The sequence below is a fragment of the Notamacropus eugenii genome, chromosome 3 (assembly GCF_028372415.1).
Source record: "Notamacropus eugenii isolate mMacEug1 chromosome 3, mMacEug1.pri_v2, whole genome shotgun sequence".
Lineage (NCBI taxonomy): Eukaryota > Metazoa > Chordata > Mammalia > Diprotodontia > Macropodidae > Notamacropus > Notamacropus eugenii.
In genome coordinates this window covers 83,153,123-83,172,275 of record NC_092874.1, presented here as the reverse complement: position 1 = coordinate 83,172,275, position 19,153 = coordinate 83,153,123, and the positions used below count along the sequence as shown (strand labels likewise).

Here is a 19,153-nt window from a genome sequence, read left to right as displayed (position 1 = left end):
GGAGACATGGCTGGGAGAAAGTAATTGTAAATGGACATTCACACAAAGGCCAGAAACCCTGGCTGGTATTGATTGTGCCCAGTATGCAAACAGATGGGATCAGAACGGTATTACCTGTTCAGATGGTAGGGTGATTCCCTTTACCCATTCATTTTTCCCACCCTCTTCATATGAAGAGAGAGAACAAAAGGGGAATATCACAGAGGTTGTAGGTATAAGTTTTACAACGCCTCTGATCCCAGAAAACCATGTGAAGGGGGTCATGACCATGACTATTTGTGGAGATATATATATATATATGAATAGTATTAAGAATAACACAGAATATAAAGAATGGGTATGGAAGTGGGAGAATGGAACACATAGGATGATGTTTGATACTTTCTGGAGTGTAATCAATAGAACTGGGGAGAATTATCAACATTGTATATGGAAGAGGAAGCAACAACTATGAAAGGGTAAGTCCGAGATCATGAAAGGGGGACCATTAGGCCCGGATGATGTGAAGTACTTTCCGGATGTGGATTATAGAGTAAGACCGTTTCTAGAGGAAAATCCTGCTTTGAGAGGGCATTATTGGATATGTGGACAGACAGCCTATACTCACCTTCTGCTAAACTGGAGAGGTGTTTGTTACATTGGATTGGTGAGACCTAAATTCTTTTTCTTGCCTGAATCAGGGAAACAGCATCTAGGGGTCCCTCTATATGATGATCTAGCAAAAAGAAAGAAGAACATCGACACCTCCCTCACTCAGACTGGAAATGCAAATGGGTGGGGCGATACTTGGCCTCCTGAGAGGATAATCAGAGAGTATAGGCCTGCAACTTGGGCTCAGGATGGGAGCTGGGGTTATAGAACCCCTATGTATCTATTAAACAGACTAATCAGACTCCAAGCAGTAGTTGAAATTATAACCAATCAAACAGCAAAGGCTTTGGACTTATTGGCTGATCAAGCCACACAGACTAGGGAAGCAGTACTGCAACATAGATTAATCTTAGATTATTTACTTGCAGAAGAAGGGGGAGTTTCTGGGAAACTCAATTTATCTACATGTTGCTTAAAAATTGATGATAATGGAAGGATAGTGAAAGAGATCACCAAGAATATCAGGAAAGTTGCTCATGTTCCCATACAAACTTGGGGCTCCCCTTTCAATACATCCTTGTGGTCCTGGTTTGAGGGGAGCTGGTGGAAGAGGTTACTGTGGTTTGGCCTTATAGCAATTAGTGGTATTGTATTATTTCCTATTTGTTTATCTTGTTTGATTTCACTAATTACTAAAACAGTTAGAAATTCTTTACTAAAACTTGCTAGAGTAGAAGAAAGGACTGAAGAAGCCATTCGACTGATGATATTAAAGAAGGAAGTTTGGGCACCTGTGGAGACAAGAGACAGGAATGATCCTGATTGGGATGAGGAGATTAATAGACAGTGTGAGATCATGTTACAGAACTTTGGTTGAAACATCCGTGAGAAGTCTTCAGGTTGATAAATAAGAGGAGGGATTGAGTGGGATAGACTTAGTGAAGACTCCTCAGATTGTAATTTTTCTCCCAGGGGTGAGGTAAGGCCTAAAGGCTCAAGGTTACAATATTTTTAGAATAGAATAGTTCCATATAAGGATATAAAACTGTGTAGTGTATTAGGGTCTCAATGATTGGACAAAACTTACATAATTCCTCGATGTCTTCATTTCAAAAGGGATTGGTTAGATTTCGTGTCTAGAATGTAAGACCATATTCTCAGCTAATGAGGATAATGGTCAGTGGGGGGAGGAGGGACTTGCGTTAGGGTCTACATAAATCACTGTCCTGTTGTCTTCGGCTTTCCTACTCCTACAGGTGAGCCCTGCTTCTCGAGAATCGAATAAATCACTTTTCTGTCATCACTTTGAGAGGCCTCTGAGTAATTGATTTATGTAGGGACCTGAGCCATCCCACACAGTAGGGAGCTGAGAATGGCAAGGAAATTATAAACCAAAAGAAACAGGGGAGTTAGGAAAGGGGAGGGTTTGAGGGTAAAAATAATGCATTCTACTTAAACATATTGAGTTTGAGATGTCTATAGACATCTAGTTACTGGGTGCTCAAAAGGTAGTTGGTGATGCTACACTTTAGATGAAGAGAGAGTTTAGGCTGAGATAAAGAGATTGGAGAATTAACTACAAAGGGATAATTGAATCTTTGGAAGCTGATGAGATCATAAAATATGATAGCAACGAAAAGGGTCAGGAATTATTACAGTTAACAGGTGCAATCTAGATGAAGGTCCTGCAAAAGAGGAGAAGGAGCTATCAGAAAGGTAAGGAGAAGAACCAGGTGAGAGTAGTGTTATGATAAAGGTCATAAAGTGCCAGATAAAGGTCATCAACAATGTCAAAGGCTGTAGAGAGGTCAAGAATGAGAATTGAGGGAAAAAAACCATTAAATGGGGCAATTAAGCAATCACTGGTAACTTTGAAGAAAGCAGATTCAGTAGAATGATGACGCTAGGAGCCAAATTGTAAAGGCTTTCAAGAGATAGAGGTGAGGAAGTAAAGTCATTCATTGGAGATGACTTTTTCAAGGAGCTTAGGTGAGAAAGGGAAGAAAGATAAAGGACAAAAGCTAGTGGGGATGGTTGGATCAAGTGAAGATTTTTTTAAGGATAGTGGAGACCTGAACATGTTTGTAGATACTGGGAAGCAACTAGCAAACAGAGAGAATGAAGATAAGTGACAGAGTTGGAATGATCAAAAGGGAAATCAACTAGAGCAGACAATGGAATGGGATAACTTGTATGTGGATGAGTTTGCACTGTAAAGGAGGAGGCCCACTTCTTCATATGATATAGGGATGAAGGAAGTATTTGGTTGATGTGAGATGAGGAAAAGTGGAGAAGAAAAACCTCTCAATGATTTTCTCAAAAAGCAGGAATCCAAGACCTTGGCTGAGAGATATGGGGCAAAGGGTGCCAAAGGAAGATCTAGAACAGCCACAATGGTGACTGAGGTCATAGTTATAGTGAAAACCCAATTAAGAGTATGCAGCCACCTCAAATAACCATGGTTTTGTGATTTCCCTCCAGCTTCATTTAATAAGAATAGGAATATTAGTAGATGGTATGAATAACACAAATCTGGGGCTTGGCAAGGCATAACAAGCAAAGGAGGCAAAGTACTCTAGTTTAAGAGGATAATGTGTAGCTGAAGTGGATTACCAAGTTTTTGAAACAGGGAAGGCAGGAAATCAGGAAGCCAGTGCAGTGTGAAGGCTTGGTACAGCCAAGCTGGCATAAAGTTCAGGGTCGTGGTCATGCCTCAATTAGGCAAAGGCAGATGATGATACTACATTCTGTAAGGTCCAGAAGTCCAGATTCACAGAAGGCAGGAGCAAGGGGAGGTACAATCTGGGGGAAATCCATATTGGAGGCAGGAGCTGAGAATTTGGGGTAAACCAGTAGCTAAAGGCACATGTTATGGATCCAGAGTTAATTAAATCTCAATCTCATTCCTAGTTGTTACTCTAGGAACGTAAACATATTAGTGCCCACTGGGGGGCACAACAACATCCAGGTACTGCTGAAAGGTGGAATTTATAGTAAAGGTAGGCACAAAAACACCGTATTTTAGACACATTGTTTTCATACCAAATGTTGTAAATGAGACTTATTTTAGAGCTGGAAGGTGGTACAGAGCTACTGCATGAGAGGAGGCTGAGGCTCAGAGAGGTAAACTGACACCTGAACCCAGATCTTCCCAACTTTAAGACCCATTGTCTACTTACCTGGCTATAGGTAAGTTAGTTGCTAGAGTTAGTTACATGCCACTGCATAGGTAGGAATACTTTTGAGTGTTTTTCCTTTTATTTCATTTAGTGATAAGTAAATCTAAGAAGATGCTTTTATTATTGTACAAACACATTTTCAAGGATGGGAGAGTATATCCAAAGTATTTATAATTTTTTCCCCTTTATATATATTACTTACTCGTTCTTTCGATGTTCCCATTACCATGCTAGACAACCTGTTCTCAAATAAATCCTCTGTCTTCAAATTGCCTGCAGCTCCAGGTAAAGGTGGAAAACTAGACAAGCCTAATTCAAAGCTAGGAGATGGAGGCTTTGGTGGTGTTGGAGACTGAGTCTGACTTCTCTGTAACAAACAAAGTTAATATTTAATGAGGGGAAAATTGCAATGCTCATAGACAAGATGAATGGGGGTACTATGGCAAAAGGTATGAGCCAGGGAGTCCGAAAAACGTCTCACAGTTTAATATCTCAATCTTTATATACAAATTAAAGCAATACCCTGATCCTTAAATATCATGCCAAAACAATTTCTATCACGAGTTCCTTAAGAGCAAGGCCTGTTTTTTGTTTTTGCCTTTCTGTATATTAATAGCACAGGGCCTGGCACTAAGTGCTTAATAAATGTTTATTGGTTTAACCTTGAACATAGTTGAAAAACCTGAAAATAAGTACAAAAAAAAAGGCTAAAAAGTCAAAATAGGCATTAGAGAGTTTATGCACAAAATCAAGCATTTGTATTAAAGGGTCCTTTAGATTCAATTTGCTCTCATCTTGATATCTGGTTTTTTAGTTGATATTGATAGCAGATTAACAAGAAATCATAAGTCTGGTGGGTAGACTAAAATGCAGTCCCTAAATAAGAATAAGGAATTTATAACCAATCTTTGCCTCAAGGAGGAAGAAAATTTATCTCTGTTCTTTCATGAGAGAAATGGAGCAGGGTGTGAGGCACCATGTGTACGGAATTTCATGTACATTTAAATGAGGTCAATAGGTCAGGGAATTTTGCTTAGTAACTATCATAGGGAAGGTTCTGAGAGTGGGAGGATCAGGCAGGTATGAGGCATGGTTGATTAATGTCTGATGCAAAAAAAAAAAATGTATCAATAATATTAATGACAAACAGAAGACAAAAAGCTGTTTAAAAATTCACAAGAACTGACAAAGCATAGTAGTCTAGAACTATTAGTACATGACTACATCCCTCAATAGCATTTGAAATAATTACTTTAGTAGAGTGTAATAACTGATGTACATTATTAAGCACTTGGTCATTAAATTAATGGTTAAACTCTGTTCATGTATCCTTTGAATAATTTATGTTATTTTTTAATCAAAGTCCAGAATCTCAGTTAAAACAGGACATTTTTTTTTAGAATATCAATATACTAGGTTATTCCCTAGAATTTGGCACACTGCCTGGCATGCTGAAGGCACTTGGATATTGGATATTTATTGGATACCAACTTTAATGGGCCAAAAACTATGAAGTCTTCGGTTAAGAAAATAAGAAGGAACAGAAAAAGAAAGATTATAAATAGAACAGGGGATTGGTCAGCTAGGTTAATCCATATATTACTCAGAATAAACATGAAAAGGCTGGCAAAAATCAGAAATCCATAATAATGGCTATCTTTCTAATCAAGGAAAAGACATTTAAATTCAAGAATAAAACAAACCTGAAGAAACCATACATGCTTATACTTCAATGATGGCAGATGATCCTTTATGCTTAACAAAATATTATTTTATTTGGTCATGTGATAGAGACCATATTTCAAAATGCTATTAGCCAGAAGAGGGCAATGTGGGACAGCAGAAGTAACAATGAAATTGTAGACAGATGACTGGAGTTAAAAACTATCATTTATATGACTAGTGAAGGCCCTGAAAATTTATGAAATGTGGCTCCTAAAAACTGGCTTGGGTATCAGTCCCATAACTAGCTGATGCCATATTACTTATTCATTCATTCCCTTATGACTCCTCAAAATTTTTCACTATATTAGAACCTGATATAATACAATGTTCTAGTACATGCAAAATCATGTGAGACTTTTACAGGATAACAGATTTAGAATTAAAAATGACCTTAGATGTCATCTTGACCAATACTTTCATTTTCAGTGCCATCACTACTTGAAAGTTTTAGTGAAGCATGGCCAATGATCCAGGACTACGATGGGCTGTGCCAATGGAATATAAAGTCTGGCAAGTTTTATCAAGCTAGAAAAATTCTAATATAAACTGAGGAATGGCTACAAATGACCTGTTAAGTTTGGTCTAGAGAATCTCACCAGGCAGGCTGTCTGCTTGGTGATCAAATTTTTTACTACAGCAACTCTTGAACTCATGTCTGACATTGCCACCATCCAGGTACAGGCCCTTACTACTTCATGCCTATACTACTTAGAATATTATTGCAATATTCAGCTGGATGACGTTCCTACCTCAATTCTCTCCCCATTCTAAGTTCACCCTTCATTCAGTTGTCAAATTGAACTTCCTAAAGCACAAGTCTGATCATGTCACCCCTCCCACCACACATACACTCACACATTCCTCCCCCAGTTCTCTGTTGCCTCCAGGATAAAATATAAAATCCTCTGTTTGGTTTTTAATGTTCTCTATAACCTGGCCTCTTCCTATCTTCCTAGTCTTCTTATATTCTGAGGTCCAATTATGGGCATTTTTACCTGCTGTCTTCCATACCTAGTACTCTCTCATTCCATACCTCTGGCCTCCTGGCTTTCCTGGTTTGCTTCATGTCTCTTTTACCATCCCTTCTACAAGAAGACTTTCCTGATGCTTATTCAGGACTGTGCCTTCCCTCTGCTGATTACACTAAAGTTATCTTTTGCACAACTTGTTTATATACATCGTTTTTGCATTTTGTCTCCACTATCAGACTGTTGTTGCTTGAGAGAAGAGACTTGATTGTTTTTGGTTTTGGCTTTTCTTTGTACCACCAGCATTTTGCACAATGACTAGTACGTAAGAGGTAATTAAGGAATGCTTGTTGACTGGCTAGCCTTAAGAGATGTAATCTCCAACTGACAGTGTTATAGTTTCTTGAATAACTGAGCAGTTTTGGAAATGGTTTCCAGTTCTCTAAGAGGAGAACACTTATGCAAGAGTCAATTAGTATACTTCAAAAAAGCTAACATTTCTGTGTTCCTGATATTACCTTCTGTAATAAGGTCCAAAATCAGGAAATAGTAAACAGTTTCATGAGTTGTTATGACCACAAGAATAGTCATGTGGTGGCAAGGGTAACTGTCAAATAACATGCTATCACCTTCCCTGAATCTGAAGTAAGAGGAGACTGGGAGATTTCAGCACCCTTAATGTAAGGTCAAGCACAAGGCTAAAGTGACTAACATTTTACATTCCAAAATACCACTACCATCATTTCCAATAGATTTTGGTGACCAGTGTCTAAGCAATGCTACCTTAATGCTTTTTTCACATAATGTTTTGGGGAACAGACTACCTTTACTTTATCAAGTCAGTTCTTTCCACAAAATAGTAAACAATAATATTTAAGATTCTTATCAAATTGCATTTAATGTGATCTTTTTCATGAAAATGTTATTGTGAATCACCTTCTCTGATTCTGAGATTAACCTAATAGTAAATAAAATCCACCCCCTTAAAGTAAATAGTCTTTCACAAGGACCCTGAAATTGGTGCCATATTGCAAACTACTTAGAAACATTTATACTCTACTCTGTACTGCATTTATCTGTATATTTTTTTACTCCATTCTACTCAACCGCAAATGCTTTAAGGTCAGGGGCAGTATGCTGGTCACCTTTGTATATCTCTCAGGCTAGAATGAAAGATGCTCAAAAAAGTCTCAACTCAGTATAGAAAACATACTAAAAAGCAGAGGCATCACCTTGCCAACAAAGGCCACATACTCAAAGTTATGGTTTTTCCAGTAACAGTGTATGGTTGTGAGAGTTGGACAACAAGTCCTGAGACAGTAAAGCTGTGTGCTGTGGAACTGACACTTTCAAGTTATGGTATTAAAGAAGACTTCTGAGAGTCCCCTTAGACAGCAAGAAGGTCAAATCAGTCAATAAATACTTCAGTCAATTCAGATTATTCAGCTTAAATATCTTGGCCACATAATGAGAAGACAGGACTCACTGAAAAAGACTCTGGTGTTAGCAAAGATTGAAAGCAAAAGGAAAAAAGATGGCAGCGCATAATATGGACAGGTAGTATCATGGGAACATGAACATGAACTTGGATAGAATCTGAGAGATGGCAGAGGACAGAAAGGCCTGCTGTATTATGGCCCAAAGCGTCACGAACAGTTGAACATGACTCAACAACAAGAGAAACGTTTATACTTGTTCATATATTGCTCTGTAACAAAGCTATATTATATTATATTATATTCAACAAATTCTGTCACTACAACCCAAACAATTTCAGAATAGATTTTCTTTTTATGCTTTATTAGAACAATAAGTGAAGTGATACATACAAAGTAAGCAATTTGCGAACAAAGCAAAAGTTGAATGATTTTTAAAATAATCATAAAGGAGAGAGTTAAATTAGGAAAAACATTTTTTCTGTCAAACACTGAAACTACTGAACTAAGAAAGCTGTGATTTATTCATTTGTGAAGATTCAATACACACACACACACATAGGATGAATATATATATATATTGAAGATTCAATATGTATTGAATATATAACAATTCAATATATATATTGAATATATCAATATATTGAACTGATATAAGAAAATAACATAACACCAGCTATTAGAGAAGGTGTAGTCATCCACACACCTGAAAATAGTGGACTGAATCAGATGATTTCCCATGGTCTCTTCCAGAGTTGAGTATATCATTCTAGGATCAAATTGAACTATTAGAACTATTGCTTATAACTAACTTCCTTTTACCTTTCTATGTCCATGCTTTTAAAAATGCTATTATCTTAACTTAGAATGTATTCTTCTGCTTATCAAATTTTACTCTCTGTCATGCTATTGTCCCTAGCTACATAAAGTTATTTGTCTTTTTCCTTCTCTGAAGTCCAATAGCACTCACCTATATTCAAATAAAAATTTAAACGTTAGTTTGTATCAAAATCATTTATGTATATTCTAGATTGTAAACCTCTTGAGTTGGGAATGAAGTTTTTTATTTATCTTTATTTCCCCCATTAATATCCACAGGCACTCAAATACTTATCAAACAGATGAATCTTAAAAAATAAACAAAAAAAAAAGTTAAATTCTTCTGGCAGATTTTATTATGCTCAAGTCAGAGTAGACCAATAATTCTAAATTTTACTAAACAGCTTTCTAAAAGTAGGTGCTGTGCATTTGCAAAGTGTAATAACATACATTTAAATAACACTTTAAGGTTTAAAAAGTACTTTCCCTCTCTCTACACCTCCCTCCCCTCAAAAACAAAAAAATACACTGGTAGGGAAAATATTTCTAAAAATGTTTTGAAAAATTTAAAATGATTCTAAATTTACTTAAAAGTAGAGAAATGGGGGGGGGGGGGGGGGGGGAGGGAAGACATTCCAATGACCAATCTGTTCTTCTCTCTGTTAAACTGAATTCACAGCATGACCAGGTAACATTTTTTTTTAACAAGTTTATGGGAAAAGAAAAAGTACTTTTGAACTTAAGACAAACTCTGCTCCTCACATCACATGCATTACAAATACACAATATATTGACAGATATGCAAACTGTGGTAAGATTGTGAGTATTCATCTGCCGTTTATCAGAAGACTTACATAACCTAATTACAGGTGAATAGGATTCTATACATGGGCCAAAACATTTATATCATGTAAAAAATTTGTTAAAAATAAAAGCTAGAACTCTTAGGCAACTATATTTTAAGTACTCCAAACTACCTCCTACTTGATTGGCCAATTATTAGTTGAATTTTTATTTTATCCTATGTTTATAGATTTTCAAAAATTTTTTATTGATGCTTATTCATTATTATTGATAAGAAATCTAGAATTTTTAAGTAAAAACCCTTCCTTAGAAAGTTTTATCTGTACACAGTTTGGTTATTTCTAGCTTTTCATGCTTTCAAGACCAAACATCATAAAATAAAACTAGAAAGAACAGTTATAAAATGTTTACTCACTGAAAACTTGTCCTCTCTTTTTTTTCGAAAGCCATAGGAATTTTTCCTAGGGTAGAGGAAGAAAAAGCAATCATTAAAACTACAGCCTTGGAAAAATGCCTGCTTCCCATATACATGTAAAAAAACAACAATCCCATATTTCATCTTAACTTGTTTTTTTCATATTTCCACAAAGACTAACTTTAGATTATAAACTATTTTTAAAAAATCTGTATTGGAAAGCCATCTGTCAAAATAGTCCACTACTACTCCACAGAATCTCTCAGGGAGTAGAAGTGATAAATTACATATGACAAAGACAAGGGCTAGAAGGTGGGGAGGTTGGCTGATTGAGAGATGCGTGAGAATCAGGAATAGTATACACAGAAAGTTAAGGTATGAAGTTTATCCCTATTAGATTTTTGCTAAGCAGGTACAAGGCAGCAAAGAATAAGTATGTTCTTTGAAGTCACGTGAACAACTTTCAAAGTTGATTACATTCCTCCACCACAGCAGTTTGGTGGCACAACAGAGATAAAAGATGAATTTACTGAAACAGGAGCTTTCCAGATATGATGAATGGGCAATACAACATCAAATACATGCTAATGATGCACTACCACTGTAGTACAAATCATATCCCTTGTTCTGAGTTATGAGTGGAAGTTAGAATTCAAAGATATTTTTGGATTGAAAGATTCCATCCTCTCAAGAGCACTTCATTCTGTATAACTCACCTTCCTCTACCTAAAATTGAAGAGGATTCGAGACTATTCTGCTCCATTCGTCCAATTCCAATATCCCTCTTGGCATAAGTTGCAGTGCTTTGCATCCGTGTTCTGTTCTGTCCTGGTTGCCTTGCTTGCGGACTCCGGACACCATTAATTAAGCGGTCGGCAGAGAAATTAAATATTGCAGGACTTTCTAATAGACCAGGTCTTCTATCTGCCGTGGGGAGCGTATGTCGCAGATGTGATTTACTAGGATTCCTGCAAATTTATGTGTATATATCTTTCATTATCAAAAACCTATTAAGCACTCTTGTCAAGACAATTCAAGCTTTTTGGAAACACATCTCAACTAAAACCTAACAGTTAAATGCAGCTAACAACTATCTTTCTCAAAGAAAATGCATTTTTACTTGGAAAAAGTCAGCCTACTACAACATCATTAGCCCCCAGTTCATATATATAAATTTCATACCACAGATTCCTTTAATTCAGTTCTGTCTTTAAGGTATTCATTTACAAATAAGACCTATTTAGGAAGCCATTGCTGGACAGTAACTACGATTTAGATAGGTACTTAACATACCCTTCCTTTGCATGTACATGAATATCAACTATTTTTTTAAAAAAAATCCATTTCTCTATGGAATAGTTTAAGTGTCCTCCTTAAATAGTTTTCATTATTACTCAATTTCTTAATCATCTTAGGATGATTTTCAAAACATGAAATAGCTAAACTGTTCAAAAAAAATTTTCATGTCATTTACCTAACTTTAAAGTTTAGCATTTGACTTTTTAAATGTAAGATTCTATTTTAAAGAAGACACACAGACACATTTACAGGATTTTTGAAATCTTTAAGAAAACTATATGGTAATACTATTTCTACACTAAGTATATAAATAAATAAAACTATAAATTCAATTTAATTCAAATTTTTATTAAATACCTACTATATGTCAGGTGCTAGGGAAACAAAGACCCCCAAAACGCAACAGTTCCTGCCATTAAAGCACTTATATGTAACTTGGGCTAGAAGGGAAGGAGAGGGAGAAGAGAGTGGTAGGACAGGGGAAGAAAATACTTAAGTCTTTTGACTTACCTGTTTCTAGGAGGATATGGTCTGAGTGAAGCTAGGGGAGATGCTGCAGGTTTGAAGGTGGGAGATGTAAACCCATTGATAAATCCAGTATTTGGAAATGGTGTTACCTAGATGTGGAGGGAGGGGATGGGGGGATGAAAGATAGAGAGGAAGAGGCAGAAAACAGCGACCAAAACAATTTGTTAATTTAGTTTCGCTTAATATTTTGTGACAAAGGATATAAAGACAATTTATTATTCCATATTTCAGTATCATGTTTTAATTTAGACAAAAATGATACTCTATTTTCCTATTTATACTGTCCATACTATCTTAAGAAAACCTCTAATAATTATCAGTTGGCACAGTTTGAATAATACTTCTATATCTCTAAATACCTTTAAGCAGCTTATATCCAACTCCTAAAACCAGGCATGTACCTTTCCTTATGAGCTTTTTTAGTCCATACTATATTTCCATACATAGTTCTTCCATGAAGAAATAAAAAATCATGGAACTTTAGAGTTCAAAGGGACAGTACAGATAGAAAGAATACTGGCTCTGCGTTCAGAGGACCTTGGCTTAAATTCTGCCTTTTGACGTTTACTACCTGTGGGAACTTGCCAAGTCATTTTAATTTCCCTGAACCTCAGTTTCCTTATCTGTAAAAATACAGAGGCCTACCTCCTTATCTTAAAGATGAAGACCCAAAAAGGAGAAATGATTTGACTGAGGAACAGAGCTAACTATTGGCAAAATCAGAACTGGAACATGATCTAATTCCCAGTCCAGGATTCTTCCCATTACATCACAGCTATCTATAGTCCATGCTTCTTATGCAATATACTTTTTAAGTTAACTTCTACAACTTCTATCCAACTATTGCTAAGACACTCCAAAAAGCTGAGCAAATATGTGGCAAAAGGAAAAAAAAGTTTCAGACATGTTCTGATTTTCTCAAAAGGAAAAAAGACTACAATGAAAAGAAATGGGTGATAGCTGTGGATTCAATTAACTTTTGTCTCTGGGTCCACTAGCCTGGCTGCTACCCTGTGTTTTGTTCTCTTAAAAGTTGTGCAAACATCCTTTGTTGAAGAGACTAAAAAGCTATACTTGGCAAAAATCGAAATGTATTAAACATATCAAATTAAATAGTAAACAAAATAATGAAAAAAAAATAAGATCTGCAACAACTTGAGACTTTTTCCACTAATGTAATCAGAAGAAATGACAAAGCAATGAATAAAATGAAAAAATTTGATCAGAATAAATATTATGCAAAGTGGTTTATTAAAGACAAGCTTAATAAAAATTTTCACTTTTCTGCATTTCTTTGACAAGGTTTTAATGACCAAACATAATTATTTTTATAAAGTGTCATAAATAGCTGAGAAATACATATAATTCCTTTTCTTTCCATTTTATAATCTTATAACTAGAACATGAATTTCTCTATGAGAGAGTTCCCATTTCCTAAGTCTGGAATAAAAATAGCTTTAGTTTCTCTAAATAAATAGAATATTTTGTGCTTTTTGTTGAAAGACATGATTTTATGCTATATTCATTCCATAAATGAGTCAGCTTTTTCTCTGAGTGAAATTCGCAATTTAACACATCATCCCTAAAAGGTGTACTGTCCATCCTTGCCTATCCTATACAATTGAGGGGAGGTGCAGTATAACGAACCATTGAAACACTAAGTCTCCACACTCAGGTCTACTAACAAGGTCTGCAAGATGCGGATGGGTCTCATAACACAAATAATATTCCTTAATTGTCAGAGAAGGGTAGTTATTAGCCCTACAGCCTGATTTAAAAATAACCGATTATACTGTCCCCACCTCCACAATGCTGTTTACCCTGGAAATAACTGCATTGTTTTCCTCACCTACCCAATTCTGTACTCCCCAAAACTGCATTACAGCTGATGAGTCCTGCCTAAAGGGCCTTTGGTCATTGAGAGAGGCCACTGACTTAAATTACTGATTACTGTGAACCTAACTAATCTATTGATCATGCTCTGACCATATTCTTTCAGATTACGTTTGTTTTTAAATGTAACACAAAAAATCATAAGAGAAATGCCCAGATCTCTTATAACTAGAGGGGAAAGTGAAAATAGAAAGAATTCAGTCATTTCCATAAAGAAATCCCAAAATAAAAATTTCTAGAAATATTACAATCAAAACAAAGATTCTAGGCTAAAGAAGAAAAAATATTCCAACAGCCAAAAAGAAATGAAGTACTGAGGGGCTAGAGTAAGTCACATGAAAATTTTGAGCCACTACTGTAAAGAAATAGAGTTTGGCATATGATACATTCTAGAAGATAAAAGATAACCATGATTCACTCACTAAAACGGAATATAATCCTACAGAAGAATAAATGGACATTTAATAAAATAAGACTTCCAAGTATTCTTGATGAAGACAAAGGTAGAAACTTTGAAATACAAACATTGGGAGTCAAGAGGAACATAAACAGGTAGACTGACTGAACAAGGTTAGATGGCTTACACTCTAATACAAGGAGATAACACGTGTCTCTCAGAACCCGATCCTCAGGGATCACAGAGAATTTAATTAGAGTCTAGATGTGCTTCTGAAGAAAGAAAAGAGGAATATTCTGGGGCAGGGGTGGGGACAGGAAAGGAGAGGAAGGAAGAGCCATGCAAGTACAACACTCTGCACAAAGAGACAGGCCTGGGGAACAGGGACACTTAAAGGAGAGAAGAGAAGCACAGAGTAGAATCTAGGTCACATATATAACCAAACAGGGAATAGGGATAAGGAAGAGGAAGAAATGGAGATAAAGGGAGAGATTAGTTTTAAGAAAAACAAATCCAAATGAAAAAGGATGGATTTAAAAGACAGGCTTAAAAGAAAGAATAATTAATCTTTTATTCCACTTCAGGTGAGGGAAAGAGAAGAGATGAGGAAGCAGAAGCACACTGTACTAAACTTAAAGCACTGGTACTGAACACAATTTTTTTCTTATCACTTCTTTAAAAGAGGGCATGGGAAGCAAGAAAAAGTGTAAGAAATGGAGGGAAATGTACAATTAACAATCACAACTGTGAATGTGAAAGATTTATTCATTCGTAAAACAGAAGATGAAAACAAAATGGACTAGAAAAATAGGTTCTTTCAATAAACACACGCAGCAGAAAAATGCACGAGTTAAAATAAAAGGCTGGAGCACCATCTATTATGCTACAGATGAAAGAAAAAAAGGCAGGGGTAGCAATTATGTTCTTAGACAAAGAAACAGCAAAAACAGATAATTAAAAGAAGAAATAAACAGGGTAACTACATTTACTGAAAAGGTATCATAAACAAGGAATTAATAGCAATATGTAACAGATACACCAAATGGCATACTACCTAAATATTAAAAGGAACAGTTTAAAGAGTTATAGGTAGAAACAGTTTAGCTACAATAGTGGCGAATGTCAACATATTCATCTCAGACCTAAAAAAATTAACACAAACAAAACATAAAAAGTGCCTCCTCCTCTTCTCACAAATGATCAGAATACAATTTTAGAAGTTAGATATGATAGACCTTTGGAAATTAAACAATAGAAAGAGAAAGGAGTATACATATTTCTCATCTATGCATGGTACTTTCACAAAAATTGAACATGTTAGGACATTAAAACCTTGCAAACAAATGCAAAAAAGCAAAACTGTTAAACATTTTTTATAAACCACAATGCAATAAAAATTGTATTCAATAATAGGCTGAAGAAACAATTAAAAATGAATTAGACAACTATGATTAAACCTAAAGAGGGAATCAAAGTACAAATCATAGAAACTCTAAAGAATTTCAAAGATAATGCAATGACAATGAGACACTTGGTGGGATACCCAAACTGTGGGGATACTGCCACAGTATTCAGGTGAAATTTATACCTCTAATCACTTTCATCAATACAAGCAAAACAAGGATCAATGAAGTGGGCACTGCAACTAAAAAAACTAGAAAAAACAACAGATCATCAATTCAAAGCTGAAATCCTGAAAATGAACAGATTGACAAAACTGAAAAAGCAAAGGACCCAATGAATTAATGAAGAAAAGTAGGATATGTTAATTAAAAAAAAACAAAACCATTAACTATTAAAGAAAAACAAATTACTAGCACAAAAAAAAAAAGTTGCAAGGTGAATTTATAACCAATGAAAGAAATTATTAAGAGCTATTCTGCCCTAGGATAAGGTAATAAAACTGACAATCTGACTGAGATGGATGAATATTTAAACAAAACAAATTAATATAAGAAACATGACACAATCCAATTTTAGAAAAAATAAATTAAAGCCATAAATGAACTCTTAAAGTTAAAAAAAAAGCCCTAACAACTAATTCTAATATTACATAAACTATATGAAACAAATAGAATGTTGGGGTACCTAAGCCAGGGAGTCAAAACAGAGAAGAAAAACCAAAGAACAATCTCCCTGATGAATATTGATGGGAAATTTTGTAATAAAATATTAGTAAAGAGACTACAAAAGCATATCACAAAAATTATACAATATGACTGGGCTAGATTTATAGAAGAAATGCAGGCCTGGCTCAGTACTAAAAAGTCTCTAAACATAAAAGACTATATTAATAACAAGAAAAAAATCCATACGATACACAGATGCAGAAAAAACTTTGGATACAACACCAATTCCTTTGAAAGTACAAGAATAAATTGATCTTTACTTAACATAAGTCTACTTAAAAGAGTCAACATTATCTCTATTAGTGATAAGCTGGAGGTCTTTCCTTTTAGATCAGAAGTAGAGAAAAGACGCTCTTCAACAGAATGACAGAAATTCTAATTACAGCAATAAGACAAGAAAAATAAGATGAGACAATAAGCACAGGCAAAGAGACATAACCACTGCTTTTTGTAAATGATACAATGGTACCTTAGAACACCAACTAAAGACTAACTGAAACTATTAACTTCAACTAAGCTGCAGCATATAAAATAAATCCACATAAGTCATCAATATTTCTATATGCTGAACACTCCAAAATAATCTAGGAGAAAGAGAGAGGAGAAATTCTGGAGAAACATTAATTGCTCAATGAAGTCCTCATTCTTGCTCATATTTTTAAAATGACAATACTATTAAAATTAATTCACTTATTCCATGTCATACCAATTAAGCTATCAAAAGATAATTTTACAAAGCTAGAAAAAAGAAGAAAAAAATCAGGAAGAACTAAGAATCTCAAGGAAACTAATGGGGAGGAAAAGGTAGGAAGGAGACCTACCAGTACTAGAACTCACTCTTTGCTACAAAACAGTAATCCTCAAAACAACTTGGTATTGGTTAAGAAATAGACAGGCTGATCAGTGAAGCAGATTAGGTACTCTAAATGCAGAAAAAAATAAGCACAATTTGATAAATCCAATGTTCTCAGCTAGTGGGGCAAGAATTCACTATTACATAAAAATTGTTAGTAAAACTGGAAAATTATCAGGTAGAAATTATATCACACATGGAAAACATCTCATACCATTTCCCAACATAATTTCCAAAAGGGTACATGACTTACACATAAAGGAGGACATTATAAACAAATTAGAGTATCAAGAAATTACCATCAGATCCATGGTTAAGGGAAAAGTTCACAAAAGATATGATCTCTTTATGGAAAATGGACATTTTCTGATTACATAAACCAAACCAATGCAAAACAGAAAAATAAGAGAAAAGGGTAAATAAGGAGGGGAAATGCAAGCAAGTTTCTTTAATAAAGGTCTCATTTTTAAGATACATAAAGGACTGATTCAAATTCATAAAAACAAGAGCCATTTCCCATACAATAAATGGTCAAAGGAATTTTCAAAGGAAAAAAAATCTAAGCTAACAATAGTTTTATGAAAATATGACCTAAAGGATTAAATTCTGGAGAAATGTACCCATCAGACTAACACAGTTTCAGAGGATGTGGGGAAAACAGGAACATCAATGTATTATTATTAATGGAGCTGTGAGCTGATCCAGCCATTTAGAAAGCAATTTGGAACAATGTCCCCAAAGCTACTATACCTATGTACCCATTGACCTAGCAATATCACTACCAATTTTCTACCCCAGCAAGATAAAAGAAAGAGGAAAAAGGACCCATGCCAGAAAATTAAGGATGTACTCATCAATTGAGGAATAGTTAAACAAGTTATGGTAAAAAGAATATGATGGCTTCAGGGAAACATGGGAAGACTTGTATGAGCAGTAACAGGGTTTATTAAACAGAACTAGGAGAATACTTTACACAATTAACAGAGTGGTAAAGACAAGCAACTTCAAAAGACTTAAGAACTCTACACAACATAATCACCAGAGGACTTGTGAAACAACATACTACCCACCTCAGGATAGAGAGGTGACAGATTCAAGGATGCAGATGGAGGGATTTTTTTGGATACAGTCAATTCAATGATTCTATTTGCTTGATTATACAGAATATTGCATCCTCAATGGAAAATGGGGATTGGCAGGGGGAAGGAAGAAGGCAGGCAGGGGAATCCCAGGTGAGAAAATTGAAATAATTTTAAAAAATAAATTTAAATTGAAAAAATCTTTTTAAAGAGAAGGAATTTGGTTTCACTGGTTTAGTGGGGAAAATATTCATATAAAATCAAACTAGGAATCACTTATTTTCCCTGAATTTTGTACCAGGAGGCAGATTTAAAAAAAAAAAAAAAGCCCTTATTGCATAACTGCAAATTTGGGGTAAGATGTGATGTGAGAAAAGCGGAATATGATCAAACTAATAATACATCTAAATAAGACTTTGGCTAGAGAGCATACAACCACCCGAGTTTATATCAATATTTTTATGGCACATGTTTTATGGTATCTATATATGTGAGAGGAGATATGGGTGCAAAACTTCAAGAAGAATAAGTAGAAACATTTTTACAGAAATTATTTTACTTATATGGACTAAATTAGGCATTTTAAAATAATGCCTCTTTTTTTATTGACAGGTATACAAATGAGTTGTTCAGTACCACTTTTGGGATCCACATAAAAATAAACGTAACATAAGGTATTGTCCTGAAAATATACTATTTAGAAAGAACTGAGAAGAGTTTGGCCCCTTGTCATGATAAATATTACAGTTTCAAAATTGCTTAGTACTTCTATTATGAAATGATTTATGGAAAACATTAAGCATATTTATTAATCATTTTTATCACTATTTCCTTCATTTCTTGTCACAATAGTGTCATATAATAATTTTTTTGATGGTAATTAGAGATACAGTTGGATAAAAGCACACTGTGTGGTATTACCTGCCAGAGGTCTGAATTTGATAGATCCTATTCACTGAAGAGGTTCCCCTTTTCCACCAAAGACCCCCAGAAAGAAATGAGCAAAAGTGAGTCACATATTAAAGATGAGACATTCAC

General features: G+C 35.0%; 1 protein-coding gene across 2 annotated transcripts in view; it reads right to left on the bottom strand.

Annotated features, from left to right (window-relative positions):
* Positions 1 to 19,153, bottom strand: part of LARP4B (La ribonucleoprotein 4B) — a 173,341-nt gene that overhangs the window by 19,240 nt on the left and 134,948 nt on the right. For both annotated transcript variants that reach the window (XM_072652068.1, XM_072652069.1), the window contains 4 exons: positions 11,747 to 11,853; positions 10,654 to 10,905; positions 9,938 to 9,983; positions 3,973 to 4,137 (listed from right to left, as the gene is read on the bottom strand). In XM_072652068.1, coding sequence (XP_072508169.1) covers positions 3,973 to 4,137; positions 9,938 to 9,983; positions 10,654 to 10,905; positions 11,747 to 11,853 — 570 coding nt within the window. The remainder of the gene's footprint in view (positions 1 to 3,972; positions 4,138 to 9,937; positions 9,984 to 10,653; positions 10,906 to 11,746; positions 11,854 to 19,153) is intronic.